Raw genomic sequence first — 27486 nt, forward strand, 5'->3', positions numbered from 1 at the left:
CATACTAAAGTTACCAAGAAAGGAAAGAAGAAAGAAAAAATGTTTCTTCAACACTTCAAGAAAACACTGACACCATAAAATGTTCATTTTATTTAATGTTGTATTTGGTTTACCAGCAATCTGTAGCATTAAAAAGTCCTTTATTTATATAAAAGACCTAAGAAAGCAACTTAGGTGTACGGGCTTAAATATCCAAAGAAAACCAACTCACAGGCTCAATATATTGGTTTCAATTTATTTTGTACATTTTTGGAAAGTAGCTTTAAATTGTCAGGGGCATATAACTGAGGAGGAGGGTAGAGAGCACTCTGTCCTTGACCTTCCCAACTAGAAAGAAAAATGGATCTTCTTCTGAATACTGCTGTAATATTTTGTTATAAAAATTCTTTACTTTTTCTATCTTAAAAAAACCTATCAGGTGAAGTCAGAAAACATCAGAGCCTGCTAATTAATAATTTTTAATGTACACTTTTATATCTTTAAAGAGGGCTATCTTTAACCAATCAAGCAACTATACACAAATACCAAACAATGCATCTCCACTTAAATCTCCAAATATTGCAAAAATGTGGACTACTTTCATAGCCATAGGATATGATGGCAGAAGGCAAAGGTGATATTTTTGCTAAATACCTTATTTCTTAATTCTAAATACACAAAACAGACAGTATATGTATGAAACATACAGTTGGGTCTTTAGCCAGCTTACTTACCTTGAACCAAATGGAGTTCTGACCACTGGGAAGAAAATTCTCAGCAACCATTTAGTTGCATAAGTGGGATGTTCTTGTTACGGCCTTCAGTTCCTGGCTTAAAAGTTACCTCTCACCTTAGTTCTCTCCCTTCTTCATTTACATTGAATTAAAGCACCATTTATAATATAGTTAAGCCTCTGTGGGCAATTTTACTATAAATAAGAATGCCAGAGATTCATAGCTCAGCTGTTAAAACTTATACGCTACAAACACATTAGAAATCTATTCATTTCAAAGAGCTCTCTCTACAAAACAAAATGTTGAATAAAGATTTGCAGGCTGTTTTTTAATGCACCAAGCAGCCCACATTTAAAATGCTAACATATTTTTACCTAAAAGTGACCCAAAGAATATCTGCAACAACTAAGGAAAAAAAAACAAACACCTTAATTTTCTTTGATAGGAAGAAGAGCCCTAGTTTCTCTAATTAAAATAATAACAATAATAGAATATTATATGACAAAAGACAAGAAAGGCCTAAGAGTTACATGTTACAGTCTCTGAAGCTGGATAATGGAAAGGTAACTCCATATTTCTTTCTATTTGTTAATTTATCTCCAGTACCTGAGTTGAGGCACAAAGCAGCAAGAGTGCAATTGATTCCAAACAACTTGGAATTTTATTGTAAACATCCCATAAAGAATGGCAACAAATTAGTTCAGTTTTTTTTCTTTGAAGATAATTGCTTATAATGACTAATAACTGCCAAACAAAACATCTTTTATAAACCAAGCCAGTTTAGTTTACCTTTCTTTACTGAATTTTAGTTTAATGGACATTTTGTCCATATACAATATCACATCAACTATTAACTGAATGATTTTCTACCTTAAAATTTATGGATACTAAGAACAAACATAAAGTACAGTTTTGTTAATACTTTGCAAGGGATTACAAAAGACAAGGATGATAAGTTACAGGACAAAGAAATAAATTATTGATTGCCATCACCACAGTATTGTTTAAAGAATTAACATTTGTAGTACTGCCTAATGTGTATCTGGTGGTATATGTAAAAACACATTTCCCAACTGTGTTTCTAAATATTTTTGTATGTGATTTTAAAAGTCAATTACCAATGGCGATTTTAATACGTATCAATAGTTTTATTTTTTAGAAAATACTTACAATGCTTTTATGTCAAAGTCTCATATTCTAAATTTAGTTAAGATAGGTATAAGAATAACAAATGGGCATACATATAAATAAACAAACACACCTTAACTCTAAACTGCAGGGCCTTTCTACTGTACTTCTTCCATCAATGAATCATAAATTGCCAGTCTTGTTGAAGTTTGCTAAATTAGGTGCACTCTTCATTGCAGAAAGAGAAATGAGGATAAAAGCAAGCAGGAGAGAAATGATGGAAAAGGAAATAATCAAGGATAAGACTATATAAGAAATAAATGTCAAAAAATTTGAGCGCAATCCATATTATACAAAATATAGCACCATGAAAATAATTTAACCTCATAATTAGAATTTAATCAAAACTTGTTAAATTTGGTAAATTAAACTTGGTAGAGAAACTTTACTGAGAGGTGAAAAGCAAAAAAGCATGAAAATATTTTCACACTGTTTTTTAAAACAAGCCTTAAAAACCATGTTAGAATATTCTATTTTCAATATAACTTTCATAAACCCTCATGTAACACAAAGATGTTGGGGATGGAGTTAACATTTAAAACAATGAACTTTAAATGTTGAAAGTTCCATTCCTTCCCCCAGAAATAAACTAGTTATTTCAGAACTCGAAATGTTGGTAAGTTTTTAAAAGGCTGGATATCAAAGTATACTGAAAATTATACAGGATGTAAGTCTTTTTGTGGATGTGAAAATTCCAGCTTAAAAAAAAGAAAATTCTAACTTTAAAGATAAGTACCAGTTGGTAAATGTGCATAAAATAATTCCCGAGATATATGAGCAAGTAATAAGGGTGTTTAATTTTATCACTACCACAACATACAGATTTTGAAAAATGCTCAAAAATGTTTTTATCAAAAAGCTAGAAGTAGCATTCACATCTTTCTCTTTTAATCATTCTGTTATTGTCTGATGACAACCTAGGATTACAAGAAAAACAACAACAAAGATAAATGACTCAAATTTACTTCAAAGTACTGGAAGGCTGAGTTAGGTATCTGCGCACACAGTTGTGCAGAATAAGATTTATTAATTTTACTCAGTTTCTTAGCCTCTGGGTAAACAAAGTGCTGTATAGTAGAATTCCAGCACAAGCCTGATCTCTGGGAAGGGAAACAGACAAAGAAACACATGAAAGAAGGGCAAATTAGATTTAAAAAAATAGGACACATGTACACGACAAAACCTAGATTGTTTATCTAGAAGGCATAATGATATGGATGATCAAGCAGTATATATACAGGCTAAGCGCTTTACAACAGAGGCAATAAATTGGTAGACAGTGAAAACAGCTGTCTTCCATATAAACATTTTTTTAATGTCTGAGATAAAGCGTGTCAAGTTGGGGAAAAAAAATCTACATATAGACCTATGCATGTGTGTGTGTGTGTGTGTGCGCAGGCGCGAACGCCCATGTGCACACACACAAACATATCTAGTCATTACATTAATAGGCTAGTGAATGTTTTGGAGAGCATCCTATTGCTGGAAGAGATACACGCAGCAAGCCATAGAAGAAACACACAATTCTGTTTTCATAAACAGATACACATGCTAGGATCTTAAAGCTGGAAATTAAAACATTATTAGCATTCATGAGAAATATTACAATTCATTGACTGTTAATATCTAGCATAGGAATAGGCTTGTACATGTATATGGTCTCATGGGCCTAAATGTAACTGTTTTTTTCTTAGCAATTCATTTAAGATTTAGACTTTTCTTCAGAATTCTTAGCTCATTTCCTACTTTCTTTGCTATGGCTAAACCCAGATCTTATTTAGGTTTTAAGGACCTCTAAAAAATTAAAGTGATAAAATATCAATGCGATATAAATTACAACACATTCACAGGAGGTGGTATTACAAAAAAAAGCAAAGTATAAATGGGGGGGGAGTCCAGATATAAAAGTAAAAATACTGTCTTCCAAACTTTTATTTTCACACTTATTAAAATAATTTGCATGCAAACAGAAAACAATCTGTTTGTTTTGTAATAAATGATAACTATGCTCATCTAACATACCCTGGTGACTAACTTTAAATCCTAATAACTGAAATCAATATCACAGCAAAATGCTGTTCACTAGTATTTTCACAGTATCTCACTACATATAAAATATGCTTAAAAATGTCTTCAGCCTTATTATTCTAATTATCTAAACCTAGAAAATCTTGACGTTTGGGAAATAAATGTGCCATTTTTATTTTTCAAAATAAATTATAAATAAAGCTTGAGATAGCTAAATCACACAAATGGAAATTCTTCTACATTTCAAGAGGTCGGCTCTTCATAGAAGAATGTCAAAAAAAATTTTTCACACTAAAACGATACACATGATACACATTTGAGTATATCCATGAATTTAAGTAACTATGTTACTTTGAATAGGGTAGGCCAAAGTGTTATTGATTCCAGGAAAACACAGGCACAAATTTAGTCTAAATGTATAAGATATGAATAACTAAAATAGTACATTTTAGCAAAAATCAAATGTAGAGTTTTAAACATGAATGTTTTTGAATCTATATTATGGTTAAAAGTGGCAGCTGAGTTACAACCAGAAGTAATTTTGGTTTAGTGAAAAGTAGACTACAACAACAAAAAAAAATCAGCTTGATCTACTGTCCAGTAACAGAAGTTAGTTCCATTAATAATTCACAATACTAATTCACAATACTTTCTTACAGCCTGAACATCATTTCTACTGCAAGTGAAAATTGCTTAAAGATGTTAGTCCGAGAATAACCCCCACCCAACCCAACCAAAAAAGCAAAGTTTTGTGTGTACTCCTTCCTCTGCACTTAAGGATTTTCAGATGCATGAAATGATTGAAAGCATGAGACAAATACATTAGCTTAGGAAATATCCTGGGATTACTAAGCATACATTAAAACGTTTCTTTTATCCCACAAGTCTGATCTATGCGCAACAAATCGGTTGCTACAAAAACAGAGATCAATATTATCCTTCTCACCTCAAAAAAATCTAAGAATCTAATGAATTAGCGAATTTGCAATCTCTCAAATTTGAGGAGTAAAATTGATCTTGGAACTCAAGCTCACTTACGGAACCATGTGCACTCTACTGCTGTAAACAAGACCATACGGTTTAAAGTTTTTTAATCTATAAAATAATGACTCAAAATGTCAGTGTGCAGTACAACCAGGTTCTATTCTGAAAGATTATCACAGAAGAACCCTTTGGAATGGTATGAGCAGAACCCTATTAAAGTTGATTCAAAATATTAGCTAGCCAAAACATTCCAACTCAAACTAGGTGCTGTGTTACATTTTAAAATTCAAAACTAGTCACTCACAGCTGTTAAATAGTAAGTGGTAGCAGAGATACATAAATAGTAGATCAAGTCTACTTATACAAATATGTTCTAAGAAAAGCCTAATAAGGTAGAGCATACTAAAGAAAGTTTGTTAATTACAACTATTAATTTGAGAGCCAATACAATTATTAACCTCTCAGCTTATAACTTATGAGTATTCATTCCTACCAAGCTTGTTCTATTTCTCCTTAGTAATGAATAACAGCGTCTATTTTTCTTAATGTTTCCAGTAGTTGTAGTTAATAGAGGTAGCTGAGCTACTATTAAGTTATTATTTGTGGATGAGGATTTTTCAAATGTTTAAGTTATTTTTTAAGCTACACAAGTTCTATTAATGCAATAAAATATAATAGGAAAAAGAAAATGGATGCAAGAAACTTTTGCATTTGGCACCTTGTCTAGATTGATACCTCAAGTATTCCTTTTTTAATAAAGTTAATGCACACATCAGGACACACCACAAAGATTTGCTACATATTTACAAGGCACCAACCCTTTCTCACCTTTAACATGAATTAAGCAAATCAATGAAAAGCATATTAAGAATCCCCCACCCCCCAAAAAAACTGTAGTATAAATATATACTTCAGTTCAGTACAATTCATGAAAGTTTGGCCTGGGAAGAGTAAAATAATCCAGATCGTTCTTACAATATAGAAACTGTAAACATTTAATAGCTGCCTTTAGGATTGGTGTATTGTGCAAAAGTTATTATTACTGGTACAGGAATCAAAATGGCAAAAACAAACTATATAAAACTCTGTAAGAAGGTGCTATACTTCTGTGATACAAAAGCAAAAGAGGGATATTCCATTGAGATAAAAATGTCATGCTACTCTTAAGAAGCTGAATGCTCCCTTCATGTAGTAAATCTGTAGTGTGTCTGTGGTGTGTGTGTGTGTGTGTGTGTGTGTGTGTGTGTGTGTGTAGATTTTTTTTTAATTTAAGGCCTAATGAGTAAGGCTTGTTTGAACAAATGAAGTGTGGAGATCAAAAGTCTTGAAACAAATATATACTGGCATAATGGAAAAGCACCAATGTGAAAGGAAGCAGAAGTCCCCACACAACTTGCTTTGTAGATTTCCTGGTAAATTCCCTGCAGTAGAAGGCCATTAAATTTTTAAAATTATTCTAAATTTATTAACTGTTAATAATTCCATCCCATGAGATGGCTAACCCTGGCTTTTTCTGTCATTTTACGGACTCTGCCTGATCTGGATGTACCAAGATTTAGAGGATCTTCAGTGGACACAAAATTGTCGTTATCAGAATCATCATTATATAAAACAGTCCTCCTGCCTTGGTTTCTTGTTTTAATTCGAGGCAGTCTACTGAAACGTCCTGAAAACATAGTATCAAATTCATCATCTGCAATACGTGCACGTTTGGCTCTGGTGGCTCCTCTAGAGGCACCTCTTCCTCCTCTCCCTCTCCCTCTCCCTCTCGTGCCACCTCCACCTCTTCCTCGACTGCCTCGTCCCCTGCCTCCTCTTCCTCTGCCTCCTCTACTCCATCTACCCCATCTGCCCCATCTGCCTCTTCCTCCCGTGCCTCTCGTCTTCCAGTTTCTTTTTCCATTGGCATATTGCTTTCTGAGTTTTCTTTTAGGCCTAGTTTGTATGAATTTGCTATAGTCATGGTCTCCATCTACGTAATCTTGATCTGTTCTGGAAGTTGATTCAGAGTCAGAATCAGAACCACAGGTACTTTCAGAACTTAAACTGGATCCTAACTCTCCACTCTCTGAGGAAGATAAATGTGATTTCTCATTTGTTTCTTTTTTCTCTTTCTCTTCTCTTCTCATGCTCTCATCTTCTTCTGATGCACTAAGTAGTTTTCTCTTGATTCCTGCCCGGGGCTCTCTGCCATCACCATTTGTAAGGGGTCCATCAAGGGAGTGATCTAAATCAAGATGAATAATTTTTAAAGTTAAGCTTTGACATTGATAAGACGGTTATTTAGGTTCAAAAGTAAAATTAAAAGTCTATCAAAATACATTTGGTGCCCAAAGATAGATGGGGTAAAATCATGGAGAGTGCTGGAGTATGAATTTAAACCTGTTTGAAATGAAAGATACTAAGATTTTAATTTTTATCTGATTGCTTTTTGCAGGGGATGGGGGGAGTGTAGAGGGATGATGGGTGGTGAGATAGCTAGGTAGAAATTTTAAGGGCTTGAACTCTAGAAGGAATAATCTGGGAACATGTATCAGAATAATTTTATTCATTCATTCAACAAATATTATTGATTACCTACTATCTGCCAGGCCTTGAATGGACTTTGGAATATGGCAATGATGAGACAAAGTCCTTGATCTTTGAATTTATATTTTAGTGTGGAAACCCTGATAGACAATGAAGTAAACAAATAGATAATATAACTTCAAGTACTAATATGGGTTATAAAGAAAAAGAAAAGTGGGTAAAAAAAAAGAGTGTGAATATATGTATGGGGGGTATATTAAATAGGGAAGACTTTTCTGCTGAGGCAGTATTTGAGAAAAGAACTGAATGAAGTGAGATCTGGGGAAAGAACATTCCACTGAAGGAAACAAGAACCCCATATAATTAGAGTAGAAGAGAAAAATAAGAAGTAGTAGGAGATGACTGCCAGTGGAGAGTTTTAAAGCTAGAGAATGACAGGATCTGATTTACATTTTTAAGAGTGCTATGGTTGCTGTATAGAGAATGGAATATAGGAGGGCAAGACTGAAAACAGAGATCAGTTGGGAGTACATTGCAATGGTCTAGGTAAGAGATGATGAGAGATGTATCAATAGAGGTGATGATAAGTGATTAGATTTAGAATATTTCCTTCTGGGGGAGCTACCAGAACCAAGCTTCATAGTTCAAACTGACAGAAATTGCTGATGGATTGGATGTCAAGTGTTAAGCACAAAATGAAGATCAACTCCTAGGTTTTATGCCTGAGTAACTTGGTGAATGGTAGAGATATATTGCTAGGTTAGAGAACAATGAAGGAGAATAGGTTTGGGCAATCTGGTGGAAAGAAAAAATCAAGATTCCAGATAGAAATACTACTAGAAATCCAAGTCAAGACATTTGAAAAAGAAAAAAAGCAAGTGGATATACCAGTCCAGAACTCAGGGGAGACTTGGATAGAGTTGGAGATATAATTTTGGAAATTTTCAGTAAAGAGATAACATTTAGTGTAAAGAGAAATAAGAAAGCTCACTGAGAGAGCAAGTAAAGAGAGAGAAGGTGGCTGAGGACTGAGACTTGGTATATTCCAACATTTAAAGATAAAGAACAATTGGCAAAGATAAGCGAGGTAGGAGGAAAACAGGAGAGTGGACTGGAAAAATTGGAGAGAGCAAAGAGTAGGGTTGTATGGTAACCACAATTACAAGATTAGTCTAATAGTCTAGGTGTTATGGACTGAATTTTGTGTGCCCACTCCACTCCGCCAAATACATATGCTGAAGCCCTAACCCCCAATATGACTGTATGTAGAGCCTTTAAGGAAGTAATTAAAATTAAATGAAATCATAAGGGTAGGTGGGCCCTAATGCACCAGGACTCGCCTATGTCCTTATAAGAGAAAGACACACCAGTGCTCACTTGTTCTCCCTGTCTGTGTATGCAAAGAAAAAACTCACACGAGGACACAGGGAGAAGGTAGCCATGAGCAAGCCAGGAAGAAAGCCCTTACCAGACACCAACCCTGCTGGCACCTTGATCTTGGATTTTGAGCCTCCAGAACTGTGAGAAAATAAATGTCTGTTGTAGGTATATGAAAAGGTGCTCAACATCTCTAACCATCAGGGAATGTAAATCAAAAACACAATCAGATATCACCTCACACCTGTTAGGGTTGCTAATATCAAAATGATAAAAGATAACTAGTGTTGGCGAGGATGTGGAGAAAAGGGAACCCTTGTACACTGTTGGCGAAAAAGTAAATTAGTACAGCCATTATGGAAATCAGTACGGAGGTTCCCTAAAAAAAACTAAAAATAGAACTACCATTTGATCCAGCAAACCCACTTCTGGATATATACCCAAAGAAATTGAAATCAGCATCTTGAAGAGATATCTGTATTCCCATGTTCAGTGTAGCATTATTCACAACAGTCAAGACATGGAAACAACCTGTATGTCTTTCCACAGATGAATGGATAAAAGAAGGAAATATTGCCATTTACGACAACATGCATGGAGCTGGAGGACATTATGCTAAGCAAAATATGCAAGATACAGAAAGAGAAATATTGCATGATATCACTTATATCTATAATCTAAAACAGTCATACTCATAGAGGGAGAAAGTAGGATGGAGGTTGCCAGGGGATGGAGGGAAGAAAAATGGGGAGGTGTTGGTTAAAGCATACAAAGATTCAGTTATTCTGGATATCAAATGTACAGCATGGTGACTACAGTTAACAATACTGTATTGTATACCTGAAATTTGCTATGAGGATAGACCTTAAATCTTCTCAACACACTCGGTAACTATGTAGAGGTGATGGATATGTTAATTAGTTTGATTGTCGTGACCATTTCATGGTGTGTATGTATATCAAAATATCAAATTGTATGCTTTAAATATATACAATTTTTATATGTCAAATGGTATCTCAATATAGCTGCTAAAAATGAATATCTGTTGTTTAAGCCAATCTGTGGTGTCTTGCTGTGACAGCCCATGTTGACTACTATACTAGGCTAGAGACTATGGGGATAGCAATACAAACTGTAGCAAGAGATTTGAGTGATACTAAAAGTTGTAGAATTCACAAAACTTAGTAACTGACACTTATGAGGGATAAAAGGTGAGTCAAAGAACACTGTAAGATTTTAAGTTGGATGACTCAGAAGATGATGGTGCCATTAACGAAAATAGTGAGTGCAAAAAAAAGAAGCAAGCTTGAAACATAAAAATGGATGATAAGCACTCAAGGGAAATTTTTTTAAGAAGTACTGGAAATGAGACTGGTAGAATAAAGAGATATTAGGGCTAGATATATGAATTTGGAGTCATCAGCATAAAGATGATAGATGTAGTTATTAAATTCCTTTATTTGTAGAGGACAAAAAAAGTGAGAAACTGCAAATAGGAGGCATGAAAGGCCAAAGAAAAGACAAAATATAGAAATATAGGAGAAACAGAGATATAAGATCAGTAGAGTATAGAAGCCAGGCAGTGGAGTTCCTAGAGGGGGTAGTCAATAGCATGCAATGATACAGAGAGATCAAGGAGATGGGGACTAAGAAAAGGACTGGTTGGTCACTGAAGATTACTGGTGATTCGGGGGAGAAAAGCTTTTGGAGAGTGGTATGGGCAGAGGCCAGACTACAAAGCATAAAGGAATGTTTAGATGGAAAGAAAATAGAGGTAGGAAGTATAAGTTATTCTTTCTAAAAGCTTGACAGTGAAGGAAAGGGCAAAAAGAGAAGTGCCATGAGTATGCAATGTGCAGCAGGATCAGAGGAGAGGGTAAAGATATAAATTGGAAAAATAAAGGCACTAATTATTTTAAAGTAATCTGAAGTTTCAATATTTCTCACATAACTGATATAAAATATATCTTTAGAACATCTATTTTTAAGTTATTTGATACTTCAATAACAATGGATAAGCTACTTAATCTTTCATTAAAAATTTATATAAAATAGAAATATATATTCCAATAAAGATATTTATAAAAGCATATTAATCATTCTTCACAAACTTTAAATAGATGAACATATTAGAACTTTCTGTGAACATGCTCAGGGTCCATAACATAGGACTAAGTATAAGAAGAAAGTCTGCATAACAACAATAACCTTCCAGTATTTATAACTGATGCCCTCAGACATAGTCCAAAATGGATGTACCTGATAATGAATTATTAGGTCAGGGATTTCTTTTTAAGCAGTGAAAATTTTTCTTCAAATAAAAGTTATATGAAAGCTCATCACATGAAATAAAAAACAGAGTTGCTCTGGTTGAAAGGAGAAAGCTCTTCTGAGTATTTTTGAAGTACCTCTTTGGATTACCCAGAAATAGGTAGAACAGTCTGAAAACCCCTGAATTATTGAGACAGCAGGCCCCTGAAGGAAGAGAATATCTGAGTAACATAACTGGGAAACCAAAGGAAGGTTTTAGAAGTGGATGTTGACTGAAAGAAGGCTCACTTTTCAACACAAACCCTTTTGTAAAATTGGGGTAGCCCCCAAAAATATGAGGCCTATTTAAAGGTGATTTTGGATTTTTTTCCTCTCTTATTAATATGGTTTAATAATATGAAAAGCCCTAAATGTGTCAAACAGTCTAGTTTTACGTGCTTGGGGAAAGATCTCTTCATTTAGTTTTTTCTCCCTACTCATTTTAAATTTTATTTTAAAAGACTAAGATATGTTTGGAAATCTGCATATGAAATCCTATCTGACTCAAGTCTGACAATATTGAAATCCTCATTAACTATAAGAACATGCTAATTTTTACTACCTAAATATATCAGCTTTTAAATGATTTGTCTGCCGTCATAAAGGAACAAAGAATAAATGCCCTGTCCATATTTATTTCTTACCTTGTTTAATCGGCAAAACTTTATTTCGAAATGATTTGGCTTTCCCTGGGTCATGGCTATTTCCACTTCGGCTATATCCACTGAAGCTCGATGAAGAAAATGGCCCATCCAGTTCATCATCAAGTAAATACAGTGACAGCCCTTCAGCAGCATCTGAAACTTACATTTAAAAAGATTGTAATGTTAACATAATTATGTTTTCAGAAAAATTTAACAGGCTGTTTTTAAAACTATATCTCAGTTATTTCACTCTAACATCAAAATTACAAATTGTTTAAAGAAAATATGAATATTTTGAGAACAAATGTTTTATTACATCATTAAGCTTTCAAGCAGTTTGTCAGAAAAACTTGTCCAAGAAAACCACCTCCCCACATTATGAATCTTCAACTCTTAGGTTGGCAAGTATATTATAGATGAGTGGTATGAGATATTACAGATGTTAAAAATCATAAAGTCACATAATTTTAAAACTAAGTGACTTTAAAATTCATCTAGTCTTAACACCCTTACTTTAAAAATGAAGAAACTAAGTCCTATGACCTAATGTCTTACCCAGGGCCACAGAGAACTGGGGATAAAATGCAATTTTTCTATTGATACATCCAAATCCACTGCTCCTTGCATTATAAACCATGCTGCCTCTTCTATATTCTTTAGTTAAACTAAAATACAGAACACCAAAAACAAAAGACATATTTACCAGGAGATGAGAAAGGAGAGCTAGTCCTGGCATAAGACACTGAGGTATTCTGGTCATTTTTAGGCTGTAACTTCATTTGTTTCTGTTTCCCTTTTGGACTATAAGTAAAAATATATAATAATGAACAAATTTTTCTATTAGCAATATATTATGATAGTATGATACAAAATGCTTAAGCTAAGCAAAGAAGAAATGCAATATAATTTAAGTGAAATAATTCAAATTGGTAATAGGACAAAGTTAAATTTCAATCATTAAAATTAAAAAAAAAAGGTTTTGGTATAGTAAAATCCATTTAAAAAAGCTTTGGGTTACCAGCTCCACCTTTACACAGGCATAAGAGTTCTAACAACAACAAAAAAATCTCTTGGATTCCCTCAAAGTAGTCAATAAACTTTAAGAAGTGAGGTAATACATACAAGATGCTTTGAAAACTAAACTGTTATGTCAATGTAATATACCTAGGAGCTCTGCTACTAGATAATGAACTGCTGCTGCTTCTTAGACGTTTTCTGTACCGTGGCCTTCTCCTCTTCTGACTCTGGATTGCTGACTTATATTCAGAGATGATATTTTTAATATGACTTTCAAATAAGGCAGATAATCGCAATGTCATGCTATAGATCTGAAAAGGTAGAAATTAGTCTTGTTTTACCAACTACTTTAATTATATAAAAATAACAGGTTATAAACATGCCTGAACAATATCAACATCATCCTTTCAGACATAATATATGTGCTTCTTACACTTGAAAAATTCTTCCTGAAGAACTAAAACAAAATACCATTTTTACCTACAAATTAATAAAGATTTTTAAAAGATAATATACAATGTTGGAAAGGGGAGGAAAAAACATTCTTATACATTGCCAGTGGGTATTTTAACCTGAACAACATTCTAAGGACAATCTGCAATATTTGCCAAAAACCTTAAAATATATACATCCTTTGGCTAATAATTTCATCTTTAGGAATTTATCCTAAGGAAATATCAGAGAATTACACACACAAAATAATTACGTTCAAGGATGTTAAAGATGTTAGCCACAGCATTATCCATTTAAAGTGAAAAACTAAAAACAACCTAAATCTCTAGCACCAGGACGCTGGTTAAACAACACAAAACCACCTACACAAAACCACCTACTCTTCTGTTTTCAAAGAGTAATAATAAGATGGAAAAATGTTCATAATATATATTTTTAAAAAGGCTTCAAAATATAAAACCTACTGTTTAAAGATTATACAAACATTTATCAGTACACATGTAAACGTAGAAAATAAATCAAGTGTGAAAAATTATGTGTACAGAAATCAGTGAAAATTCATTTCATATGAAGTGGAAGTGAGCATGTATATACCTACTGCGCAATTGATTTAAAAGTTAATCAGTTACTAGTGATTAGAAAACACAAAAATTATTACTTTTTTGTTCTCAAGATGTTTAAGTGCTGACAAAACACAGAGAAAGTATTAAATGTGAGTATGAATAAACAGTTATAATTTCCCAATATAGTTCACTAATTTGTTATAATAAAGGGAACATAAATATTCAGAGCTAATCTAAATATTTCATATAAATTAATCCTGTCAACCACTTTTATTTATCAAATTATTTATTGGACATATTAAAGAGTACTCAAATTTCTACCACTCCTTTCCTTGACTTCTCTCTGGCAAATACAGGTATTACTTAAGAGTAAAGAAGAGGCAGGTAGGAGAAAGGAAGTAGGGCTTAATTTCAGAATGACTATGCTAAATGTATCTTTAATGCATGCTTAATAAACTGTTTCAGAGAAAGTACTGAGAATCAAACTTTAGAAACTGTGCCAGAATGGTAGTACATACTTGTTTAGCAATTTTAAAACTGGTGAAAGAAAATTGCCTGATATATATAACTAAACACTTAGGTAATTAATCCACCTAATATTGTTTTTTTCATACCCTTGACTTTTTATTAGAGGTATAAGCTTTGGAGTTGCTGAATATTTGGCGAACATCCTTATAAAATTCCAGAGGACTACCATAGTTTCCTGCTTCCAAAGTTTCTTTCACAGTGCTGAAGTCCATAGGAGTGTCTATAACATGACAATCCTACAAAGAAGAATGTGTTATTAAACACACAGGCTGAGTAACAACACTACATAATACAATGGGACTGAGATTTGCATCATCATGAAACAAACACACTGCTCTTCAATCTGCCAGTTACCTCTTTGTAGTCCCAAACCATCCATTTAATAGAGGTCTTTTGGTGGCTCAGGGAAACAGCAGGGGTCTGTGGGAGGGTCTTAGCCCTCACCCTTCAATAGAAAACCATATGACTCTCTCAAGGGACAGAACAGAAAATCCACAGCCACTGGCTTCATCTCTACATAGATGGGAATATCTTGGAAATAGGTAGCTAATTTGTGACATGGAACTATTTAATTCTGTGTGAATAATCCCATCTTCTACTTTCATTGAGCAATGTGCCAGGGAGTTGGCATGAGGGCATTCTACCTAAACTGTCATTAGTTGAAGGTCAAAATCAAATTGGCCATGTTTGTGCCTTTCTCCTATCTTTTTGTTTTTAAATAAATGTGACACTTGTGCTTCATCTAAAGTCTTCAGTCTCAGATTCATGATTAGTTTGATCTTTATTAGTTAGGGGTAGGAGAAGATTCTTTCTATTTTAATCTAAATCTTTCAAGTCTAGTTAAGATATTCCTAGGGTTATCATATGGAATTACATCTGAAATTTATACTTATGTATACCACAACCACCAATAATAAACATGTTCTGGAGTGAAAACCATAGTCAATATTAGATCCTTCATCCTACTTAGAATCATTAAGAAATAAAAGCACAACATTTCTCTCAAAAGAGAAGCCAAAGGGCCAGATGAAGGGGCAGAAGAAAGGTATTATAAAAAGAGAAAGTATTTTTCAAAGTATGAGAAATCACAGTTGATCTTTATGTATCTTCTTAAATTTTTTTGCTTAAATCATAAAAACCAAAGTGTATTCCAACATAATATGGCTTATGAAACAAAGATTTTCATAGAGAAAAAATATTGGAACTTCATGCAATACAGTGACCAAAACTCAAAAGACCCAGTCAGCCTGCTGAATAAAGTCCCACTGGGAACAATCAGCTGCAGTTACAGACACAATTATGTTGTGTAATTGATGTTTTCTACTCTGCTACAGTAGCTTTAGAACTATAGAAACAAACATCTACCCAGATGCTACAAAGAACTCTCCAGAGCATGTGTTGTTTAAAAGACAAAAAATAAACAACCAAAATCTCAAACAAAGGTAAAAAGATAGTAAGCAAAGTTGAAAAATAGCTTTATAAATTATAAAAGGTTTGTTTACAGTATGGGGATTTAAAAAAGTAAAACAACACACAAACAACTAGAACATATATGCCTTTTAAGAGACTACTAGGCCTACCTCACAAAGTGATGGATCTTGTTGTCGTTCTGGAATAACTGACTCAGAGGATTCGCCCTCTTGCTCTTGATGGCCCTATTAGGGTAAAGAAGATATATTGTATTTCCAGACCACCATAACAAAATATCAAGACTTGCAATGCAATTATGATTTAAAGCTCAAAGATCCATAAATAGGAATTATGTTTTTACTAACTATAATTTAAGATGAAGGAATTCTACATTCACCATTCTCCTCTACCATGAAAAATACAAAACTAATTTATTCTACCTAAACCCCCTACAAAAACAAATCGTTTTGTTGAATGTAATTTTGTTACTTATTGGAATAATATTTTTTCCCAACTGAAACCTGTTTATGCAGAGAATATTGATGTTTACTAATTTCAGAGGATAGTTTGATGTATTTCTGAAATATTGCTGTACCTTTTTTCTGAAAAAGCTAAAACAGATTTGCTATCTATACTAAAAGGTTATTCAACATGTAATAGATATACTCCTAGAAAAGGTATCCTGTAATTTAAGTTCTCATGCTTTTATCTTTGATGAAAAGTAATATGGTATATTGATTATTCTAAGTGATCATATTTAATAACTTATTTATTGTAAATTAAATAGGGCTGACATATGTTATCAAGGGTCTCCAGTGTGTAGAAGTTTATTAGAAGTTAATAAAGTGCATTAAACAAATAGGCAAAATAAAAGCAGCAAGGAAATGCAAAGATGTTTAGATTAAAATTTGGTTTACAACTGTGTAATTTACAAAGTACACGTCAGGCATTTTAAAAAGTCATGACTAATCACACTACACACTTTCACAATTCAAAGATACACAAACAAAGAAGGAAGAAGGAAGGAAGGAAGAAAGGGGGGAAAGGGCTCTTAACTAGAACGTAGCATGGACATTTATGGGAAATTACATATTGGTAATTAGTTAAATAACTATACTTACTGGGTAGGAAAGAGGATCAGATGGCTGTCGAAATGGCGCTGAGTCTTCACGTTCATAAATGAGGCCCAACAGTTCTGTGCATTGTTTTCTCCAAGCATCAGGATTACACTTTAAAGACAGTCTTCTGCCTCGGCATTTGACCTGTAGATTTTAAAAGAATTATATCTAAAAGCTCTTTCCTTAAGTCTTCATTGATTTTTTCCTGTCTTCCTCTGTTAATATATATCTATATAAGATAGAGCAGCTGCTATTTAAAAATTTCTTAGTTTAGATTAAACATCATTCTCCCTGGCAAAAATATAAACAAGTAAAAACTGGATATTATATTCTTAGAAACAGCAATAATTCTAGCATTCTGAATTCTCATTTTAAGAAAATCTACAAGGTCAATAATTTTAATACCTTAGTCTTTGCTGCTAGTTAAGAATATTTGACAATGGCACTGTAATTTTCTCAAAATAACAATTGAACAATATATATATTCTTAAGTAAATCCTTTGTGGTCATAATATATTCTTGCCTTTACTATTTGATGCCTTTTTCATACAATCTGTTTCAGTATTTGAAAGGGAACATTTTCCTTATATACAACAAATGTTTGTCTAATTATCATAGAGGAGAAGTGTGCAGAACAGAGTTAACATAACAGACCTGAGGCTATCTTTAGCAGGGCTTGCTTATAAGGTTGGCCCTTGACTGGCATCTAGGAACCTGGTACTTGAACTCTTTTCTAAATAATAAAGGTGGTTTACTGTGCCCACACTGTTTGTACAAAGAATGTCACTTGTGCTGAACATTCACTTTCCTGTACATTTCCTATGCTTTCCTGCTTTCTGTGAGTCTGGAATCTTGGCATGTGCTAGCTAGATGGGATCTACATAACAAACTCCCAATAAATTCTTTGGGAGATCAGTCTCTAATCACACACATGTTGCTACATTTTCACTGTGGGAAAAGAATGTACTCTGTGTGGCCCTTCAGAGGAGAGAGAGAACATAAAGAAACCTGCACATGGATTCCTCCAGACTCTGCCTGTATCTTTTTCCTTGTGATCCAGCTGTGTATCCTTACTGTGTCACTGTCATAAACCTTAGCGATGAGTTAACAAGTATATATACTGAGTTCCATAAGTCTTTCTAGCAACTCTCCAAATATGTGGAGTTGGTCTTAGGGATCCCTGACACAGGAAGCCTGAATTTTTTTCTTATCAGCAGTTCATTTATCCACTTACCCTTCTTCCAGATGAAGTACCAGGACCATCTGAATCTAAATCAACCATTTCTGTATCCTAAAATTAAAAAGGAAGAGTGGGAGAAGATATTAAGTTATATTCAGTCTTTTACAAATTTACAAAGAAATGGCAAATATAATCACAATTAACTCCCTCATTGGAGCAGGCAACAGAACAAAGGTGAGAGGGAGACTCACTCCAAACTTCACCTACATGCTATATACAAGTTGGAAAATATACTGGGAAAAGAAGAGTAAATGAGGTTTCTCTTTAAATCAGAATAGGAAATGAGGGGGAAAGTACAATGATTGGTATCTAAAGTTGTACTTAAATGTTAGTATTTTTTAAAGAAACTTATTTTATATGACATGATAATTTAATATACTATAATCATGAATTACTCATGATTAATCTTTTGCTACTTCAAGAAATATATCTCTTTTCTATAGGGAAAATATGAATGTGTATTAAAACATAAGATTCAGTTAAGTATCCCTCTGAGGGTTAGTTTTTTAATACAAAGAGGCAAGGCCCACACACCACTATTAACTTGGTGATGGTGAAGCACACTGGTAATGCCTCAGAGAATCTAGAAAATGGCTACAAGTGAACTTATCTACAAAACAGAAATAGAGTTACAGATGTAGAAAATAAACTTATGGTTACCAGGCGGGTAAGGGTGGGGGAGGGATAAATTGGAAGATTGGGATTGACATATACACACTACTATATATAAAATAGATAACTAATAAGGACCTACTGCTTAGCACAGGGAACTGTACTCAGTACTCTGTAATGGCCTATATGGGAAAATAATCTAAAAAAGAGTGGATATAGGTATATGTATAACAGATTCACTTTGCTGTACACCTGAAACTAACACAACATTGCAAATCAACTATACCCCAATAAATTTTTTTTAAAAAAAGAAAGCAAAGTGGCTCATGAGCCATTGGTTTCCCTTTCTAAAATTGCTGAATTACATTTTACTTTAATTTTCTATTCTAACCCAGAGTGCCATTCTGAGGTGAGCAACATCCATCCATGATAAAAACTCCCTGGGGGGTTAATATCCAAAAGATATAACAAAATAGGTATAGATTTTATTTCAACATAATAAAGGCCATATATGACAAACTCACAGCTAACTTCATGGTCAATGGAAAAAAACCCAAAAGCTTTTCCTCTAAGATCAGGAACGAGACAAGGATGTCCACTCTTTTATTTTATTTAACATAGTATTGGAAGCCCTAGCTAGAACAATTAGTCAAGAAAAACAAGACATCCAAATTAAAAAGGAAGAAGTAATACTGTCTCTGTTAGCAGATGACATAATATTACATATAGAAAACTCTAAATACTCCACCAAAAAACTGCTAGAACTAATCAACAAATTCAGTAAAGTTGCAGGATACAAAATCAATATACAAAAATAAGTTGTGTTTCTATACACTAATAATGGGCTATCAGAAAGAGAAATTAAGAAAATAATGCCATTTATAATTGCATCAAAAAGAATAAAATACCTAGGAATAAATTTAACCAAGGAGTTGAAAGATCTGGACACTGAAAACTATAATACATTGATGAAACAGAAGAATACACAAATAAATGGAAATTTTTTTCCATGCTCATGGATTGGAAAAATTAATATCGTTAAAATGTCTGTACTACTCAAAGCAATATACAGATTCAACACAATTTCCAACAGCATTTTTTGCAGAAATAGAAAATAATCTTAAAATTCATATGGAACCATATAAAAGAATTCTAATAGCAATCTTGAGAAAGAAGAACAGAGCTGGAGGCATCACACCTCCTGATACCAAACTATATTACAAAGATATAGTAATCACAAGAGTATGGTATTGACATAAAACACACAAATCAATGGAACAGAATAGAGCACAGAAATAAACCCATGCATATTGGTCAATTAATTTACAACAGAGGAGCCAAGAATATAAAATAGGGAAAGGATAGTTTCTTCAATAAATTGTGCTGGGAAAAGTGGATATCCACCTGCAAAAGAATGGAACTGGACACCTATCTTACACCATACATTAAACACAACTCAAAATGGATTAAGGACTTGGATGTAAGACATGAAACCATAAAGCTCCTAAGAGAGGGCTTCCCTGGTGGTGCAGTGGTTGAGAGTCCGCCTGCCGAGGCAGGGGACACGGGTTCGTGTCCCGGTCCAGGAAGATCCCACATGCCGCGGAGTGGCTGGGCCCGTGAGCCATGGCCGCTGAGCCTGTGCGTCTGGAGCCTGTGCTCCACAACAGGAGAGGCCACAACAGTGAGAAGCCCGCGTACCGCAAAAAAAAACAAAAAAAAAAACAACTCCTAAGAGAAAACACAGGGGTGTAAGCTGCTTGACATTGGTCTTGACAATGATGTTTTTGGATGTGACAAAATGCAAAGGTAATAAAAGGCAACAAAAGCAAAAATAAACAAGTGGAACTACATCAGACTAGAAAGCTTCTGCACAGTAAAGAAAACCATCAACAAAATGAAAGGCAATATACCAAATGGGAGAAAATATTTGCAAATCATATATTTGATAGGGGTTAATATCCAAAAGATATAAACAACTTGATAGCAAAAGAACAAATAATCCAATTAAAAAATGGGCAGAGAAACTGAATAGACATTTTTCAAAGGAGACATCCAAACGACAAACGGGTACATGAAAAGGCACTCAACATCACTAATCATCAGGGAAAAGCAAAGGAAAACCACAGTGAAATATCACCTCACACCTGTTAGAATGGTTATTATCAAATAGACAAAGAAATAACAAGTGCTGGCGAGGATGTGGAGAAAAGAGAGTCCTTGTGCACTGTTGGTAGTAATGTAAATCGGTACAGCCACTATGGAAAACAGTACGGAGGTTCCTCAAAAAATTAAAAACAGAACTACCATATGATCCAGCAATGTCACTTATGGGTATATATCTAAAGGAAATAAAAACAAGATATCAAAGATATAAAGTTGTACTCCCATGTTCATTGCAGTATTATTCACAATATCTAAGATATGGAAACAATCTGTCTGTCAACAGATGAATGGACAGAGAAGATATGGTATATATATATATACACAATGGAATATTATTCAGCCTTAAGAAAGAAGGTAATTCTGCCATTTGTGACAATGCAGATGGACCTTGAGGGCATTATGCTAAGTGAAATAAGTCAGACAAAGAAAGACAAATACTGCATGGTATCACTCATATGTAGAATCTTTAAAAAAAGGGAAAGTCAAACTCATAGAAACAGAGTACAGAAAAGCGGTTGGGTGGTGGACCAGATGGTAGGGGGGAATATGGAGAGGGTGGTAAAAGGATACAAACTTCCAGCTAGAAGATGAATAAGGTCTGAGGATATAAGGATCTAATGTAAACCATGGTGACTATAATTGATAACACTGTATTGTACAACTGCAATTTACTTAAAGAGTAGAACCTAAATGTTGAAAGAAAGGAAGGAAGGGAAGGAGGGAGGGAGGGAGGAAGGGAGAGAGGGAGGGAGGGAGGAAGAAAGGAAAAGTAAGGTTGCTGAATTACATTTTACTTTAATTTCCTATTCTAATTCAAGTAATGCTACTTTGAGGAGGTATTCTTGCTACATCAAATTCTGAATCAAAATGCATTTATATGAAAGATCAGAGAAAATATTAGGAATAAGAATGATAAATTTTTCATTAGTTTCAGGAGGATAATATCTAATTGGCATATCTGAGTTTTCCTTAATATGTAAATAACATTTAACTTCAATAATACTTACAACATTTTATAGTCAAATACATTTTTGTAAAATTTAAAAACACGGGGGAAAAAATAAATAAAAAAAATAAAAACACTGGAGATTTACCATTCTGGGAATTAACAGTACAGAAAATATAAACATGTAAAATACCTCTGTACAATAATAGCCACTGCAATAAAATCCAGCATATCTGAGTCACTCATCCCTGGGATGAATTGTTTTCCATTAAATATTTTTGAATTGTCACTTTTCATTACTGTTTAAGCCTTTTATCTTGGTTTTTGCTTCTATCATAGCCTCTAGTCACAAATAGCTTAATGTAAATTAGGGATATGACTGGGTGGGGAAATAAGATATGTGAGGGTCTACTGACAATACTAATTCCATTTCATTAAGAAAAACTGGTTTATGTTTGCAAATTTTCGTAAAGGAAATCAAATAGCAATTCCATGAAAGTACTAAAGTACTAAAAATGTAGACTTTCAAGTTTAAAATTATAAAATACTTTAAAATTTTATATATACTGTGTAGAAAATTAATCCCTACTGAAACTACCATCAACTAACCATTCTTTTAAAACACTGATTAGTGCTTTGTCCTGTTTTCAAGGGCTGGAAAATAAAGTATTGATTTCTCATCACAGAAACCCACTGTGTCAAAAAGGATGACTGACCACCTCTCTCTGGCTGTAGCACACTACATTTTTGGTATATATTATCTACATATAGGTTAAAGAGTTTAATACAAAAAGATGCAGGTGTTCAGCCAGCTTTCAGAAATCAGCTTCACTGCTTATAGTTAGTTTTTTTTTTTTTTTTCTGTACACGGGCCTCTCACTGTTGTGGCCTCTCCCATTGCAGAGCACAGGCTCCGGACACGCAGGCTCAGCGGCCATGGCTCATGGGCCCAGCCGCTCCACGGCATGTGGGATCCTCCCAGACCGGGGCACAAACCCGTGTCCCCTGCATCGGCAGGCGGACTCTCAACCACTGCGCCACCAGGGAAGCCCCTATAGTTAGTTTTAACACTTACATATAATACTTACTGTACTTTAAATGACAGAAAAGGAATTTATGCCTACTAATCATGCTGTGATTCTTACCTCCTCTGCATCAGTACTGTTTAGTTCTTCTGCTTTAATTTTATTATAAGTATCCAGTATATCAGTACAGCTCTGATCCCTGATAAGACAGATAAGTTAAAATACATTTCAATAAATTTTAGAAGTCAGAAGTCAGCCTCTATGGGAGATAAAACTTCTTCTTACCCAATAAAGCGAAGTAAGACATCAGTTACAATTTTGGCTGCTTTAACTATAGGACTGTCTGGCTCATTGAAAGTCCTAGCATTATGCTCAATGTAGCGTACTTCCCACATTAATGCTGATATTCTCCTATGAAAGAAAAAAATACCCTGTTACTCTTGGTTGATACATTTAAAGTCTATTCTAGGATTAGACAACATAGAACAACTAGGCATTTAATCATGATATGTCAAAGGTGTTCAGATATATGTATGTGACTCAATATATGTGTGTGACTAATGTGCACTAATAAAGGTATATAGTTAGAGTATTTGAAGCACAGGCAAGAGTTCAGAACCACTGGACTATAAACTTGGATATGAAAACTTGGAAAAGAACTGACCCACGACATTGTGGGTAAATAGCGATTTGACCAAGGTCAAAGTAACAAAAACAAACAAATACTGCTTTGATAAATCAACAGAAGAATGTTTCGTTTTCAGAGAAAAGCAAAAAACAAAAAGGACAGATTTTTACCTCATTGCTTTTATGATATATATTATTGAATGAAATTATAGGTAAAGATATAAAATACACCCAACTGGTTATATTTATAACCATTTCATGGAATAATTGTGGTTAGGACACAGTAGACTCTAGGGTGAGAGAGGTACCAAAAGCTGCCCTCCACTGCCTTCCCATAATCACCCCACTCCCAACCAAAACCAAGGAAAAAATAACTTGGCTTTTTCTATACACATTTTGGGACTGGTAATTAAATCTAATTAACTGCTGCCTAATTCCCCAACAGGGGATTTAAAACATGCTCCAAGTCCCTGGAGCACCATAATCAAGATGAATCCACAAACTACTTAATCTGCTTTTAATAAGTTAAAATTAACTGTAGTTTTTGTTTCATATGTGACTTCTGCTAGTCATAATTTCCTCGCTGTCCATACCCCTTCTTAGCCTGGAAGAGTGAAAATCTACTGAATAAAGGGAAATCAGTGTTCCAAATTTTCAGGAGAAATTTTGGAGTGGGTCTTCTGAACGGTTATTTTACACTATGAAAACAAAGATCTCAGTGTATCATTATGCAAAAAGGAAAGCAAAAGATATAAAACTATACAAGCTTTTAGGAAATGATAAATATTAAACAGACCTGTAAAAGCGATTTTCAAGTCTCCGCCTGATGGTGTTGAGGTCAGTTGGATAAGCAACTACAGTACAATACAAGGGATAGGCACTGAGATCCACTGGAACAGCAAAAGGGCTGGCAAAATCTACAACATTTACAAAATAAAAAAAGACAATTATAAAGAACACTAACATTTCATGTTAACAAACAAAAACACATATAAACAAGAAGGGTGGGTGATATAATACTACATTTCTAAAATGCTGATGATTCAATTATGCAAAAACTAGACCAATACTATTATAATGTTATTCTTTTTATTTGGACATTCTATCTATGAATCAATAATGCATGATACACTGGTTCAAATCGGTAAAAACAAGACAAAATTAAAGGAGAACTGTGTTTAGCTTCAAATTTATGTCTTTTCTGGATAAATGTCAAATGTCTCGTGATATACTTCAGAAAATATAAATAGTCATGGAGTAAAATATATTATTGCACCCACTGTCTTTACCAAAATATTGATCCAAAGTTAGGCTCAGGGAATAGCTAGAGAGCCAAAATGACTCAAGAAAGTAAAAGACACCTATATGGCTGCCTTCACTATTATAGCCCAAGAACTGAAAAAGTTTGCCAGTCATTACTTTGGCCAAGCAAATAAAAATGTTATTATTAAAACTAGAATCACCATGCCTCTTGGGTTAAAAGTATACAGTGAGAGGGCTTCCCTGGTGGTGCAGTGGTTGAGAGTCCGCCTGCCGATGCAGGGGACACGGGTTCGTGCCCCGGTCCGGGAGGATCCCACATGCCGCGGAGCGGCTGGGCCCGTGAGCCATGGCTGCTGAGCCTGCGCGTCCGGAGCCTGTGCTCCGCAACGGGAGAGGCCACAACAGTGAGAGGCCCGCATACCGCAAAAAAAAAAAAAAAAAAAAAAAAAAAAAAAAAGTATACAGTGAGAAAATGCATTTCCTTTTACAGAACTTATAATTCTGCTGGTTTTCCTTCTCATCTTCCTAACATTCTTTCACATTCACCATACCCAGGGAAAGAAGGTGGTTGATGCCCTGAATAACTCGTTCACATTCCTCATCTCTGGAATGAGCCCCCCACTCTCCTTCCTGAGGTTTGTATAGCAAAGCAGTCAATTCCTCCTGGGACACAGGAACACCAGCACCAACTTCATCTGGAAAGGCAGCTATGCATAAAGTGAAAAATCAGAAATAATTAGTTTCTAGAATCATGCTATTGCCATTTTTCTTTTAGAAAAATTATAATTCATTTTTTAAAAGCATATTTACTTCCTTCTGGAATTGGCTCCATATCCCAGGGACTCATCTTTTCTCTCTCGTTATTGTCCCAGCTATTAAAAAATAACAAGATACAAATCAAATTCAGATGACATTTTATATACTAGCATAATTTGCATTACTTCTTGGGGGTGAAATTTGTAAAGGGACAATACAGTTTCCTTGAAGTACAACTTTGCTTACACAAAGATAATAATAAGCCTCTAATAGAGAAAACATGGCCCATCAATATGAAAGAGAGTTGTAAGCTTACTCTTAGTTCTGCTGGGCTTTTTTTTTTAATTCCAACCAAGCATACATTCAATGTTAAGCCAGGGTACAGAATAAAAAGATCTCTTTGGAAAATTCCTTTCAGGTTAAAAAAGTCGATTTAATAGATCACTTCTTTCTATGAGATAACCTAATTTATTCTAACAGGTTGAGTATTATAGCTTCTCCAAAAGTTTATTATTCCCTTTTGATCTACAATATGGAGACTAAAAGTCAATCTTCACAGAATAAACATTTGTTCTATCATTCTTGAGAAGAAAGCTTTATTTATTAGGAATCTTACAACTCTGGTATTTCATGAACAGCAAAAGTAAATTGTAGACAAACAGTACATCCAAACATAGTGCAGTCACTCCTGTCTAGAATTCATACCATTAAATAAAAGACTATGTAAATATTCAGTATTATATTCCAGGTGTAACAATTAATTTAAACACTGAATTAATTTCAGTACTCTTCATGAAATAATAATTGTAATTCTTGTCTAAAATAGAAATACTTACAAGAAAATACAGGAATAAGGGAGGCAGAAATAAGTCTTCAGTTCCTGCTTTGTGTTAGCATGCATATTGGACCAAAAGGTTTATCAACAAATTTCTTCCTTAAAGGTACTATGATTACTTCCTTACAGGTACAAGTCTTATAAGACTAGGTAAGGTAGGGTTTATAGAAAGTCCATATAGTACTACAGTATTATATCAGGTGTAAACGACCATAAATATACTTACTGAACACTGTAACACTGGAAAGAACTATCAGGATACTCTGGTTGAAAAGGCTGCTGACTCTCCACGGTCCCAAACCACCAGGCGTCATCTATTATACTGCGGAATCTATCACCTACAATGTTTTTAGAAATTCTTAAGAGTGCTCTTGAGAATAATCACTCTGTTCCCACTCTAAATTGCTAGTTTTTGTTGAATACAGAAGCAGCATTGTATCCAGCATTATTAGAAGTTTCAATCTGAGTTTTCCATATATGTGAATTTTACATTTTACCCTCTTCAAGGATTTTGATTTCCAAATGCTAATAATTATTCTGAAATAAATCACATATTACCGCATATAATTTAACTTTTATCAATTACTTGGGCTCATTAGACATACTGCTTTTTGTATTGCACATACGATACTACAGTTGTTTCTTCTATTTTTTGTTCCACCATTTTGTTTTTAAAAATCTCTTCATACTAGTTTTGTACCTTTAAATGGCTAAGCAATACAAAACCAACCATGTGGACAAAAATGTTTCTCCTACATAAGAAAGGAGAATTTAAAAGTACTAATAGCAGATAATAACATAGTGGTTGCTCTGTGTCAGGTACCATTTTATTCATATCGACCTTATAGGTATGTTCTGATGTGATTCCCATTTTACAGATAATGGAATTGAGGCAAACAGAGGTTAAAATCTTGCCCAAGATTAAACAGCTAGTGAAGGGGGAGGAATAGAGGGGGAGAGAATAAGAAGGGGAAAGAGAGAAAGGGAGAAAAAGGGAGAGGGGGAGACGGAGAGAGGAGGAGGGCAGAGGGGTAGATGGAAAGAGGTAGAAGAGGAGGAAGAGGGAGAGGAAGAGGGGGTGGGGGGGCAGAGAGAAAGAGAGAGAGAGAGAGAAAGGAGAGAGAAACCCACAATCAGTAAAGGTCTTTTAAGAG

The 27486-nt window shown here is 34.2% G+C and overlaps 1 protein-coding gene across 4 annotated transcripts in view; it reads right to left on the reverse strand.

The window, feature by feature from the left end:
- Nucleotides 1-1183: 1183 nt before the first annotated feature.
- BRWD3 (bromodomain and WD repeat domain containing 3) overlaps nucleotides 1184-27486 on the reverse strand; it is a 125295-nt gene continuing 98992 nt past the window's right edge. For 3 of the 4 annotated variants that reach the window (XM_079911618.1, XM_079911620.1, XM_079911617.1), the window contains 14 exons: nucleotides 26559-26670; nucleotides 25552-25613; nucleotides 25293-25448; nucleotides 24275-24395; nucleotides 23137-23262; nucleotides 22972-23050; nucleotides 18097-18153; nucleotides 16866-17006; nucleotides 15915-15989; nucleotides 14421-14570; nucleotides 12938-13101; nucleotides 12477-12574; nucleotides 11774-11932; nucleotides 1184-7140 (listed from right to left, as the gene is read on the reverse strand). In XM_079911618.1, the coding sequence (XP_079767744.1) occupies nucleotides 6386-7140; nucleotides 11774-11932; nucleotides 12477-12574; nucleotides 12938-13101; nucleotides 14421-14570; nucleotides 15915-15989; nucleotides 16866-17006; nucleotides 18097-18153; nucleotides 22972-23050; nucleotides 23137-23262; nucleotides 24275-24395; nucleotides 25293-25448; nucleotides 25552-25613; nucleotides 26559-26670 (2255 nt within the window). In that variant the 3' untranslated portion in view covers nucleotides 1184-6385. The remainder of the gene's footprint in view (nucleotides 7141-11773; nucleotides 11933-12476; nucleotides 12575-12937; nucleotides 13102-14420; nucleotides 14571-15914; nucleotides 15990-16865; nucleotides 17007-18096; nucleotides 18154-22971; nucleotides 23051-23136; nucleotides 23263-24274; nucleotides 24396-25292; nucleotides 25449-25551; nucleotides 25614-26558; nucleotides 26671-27486) is intronic. The other variant, XM_079911619.1, reaches the window with a different exon arrangement.

Source organism: Stenella coeruleoalba (assembly GCF_951394435.1).
Source record: "Stenella coeruleoalba genome assembly, chromosome: X".
Taxonomy (NCBI): domain Eukaryota; kingdom Metazoa; phylum Chordata; class Mammalia; order Artiodactyla; family Delphinidae; genus Stenella; species Stenella coeruleoalba.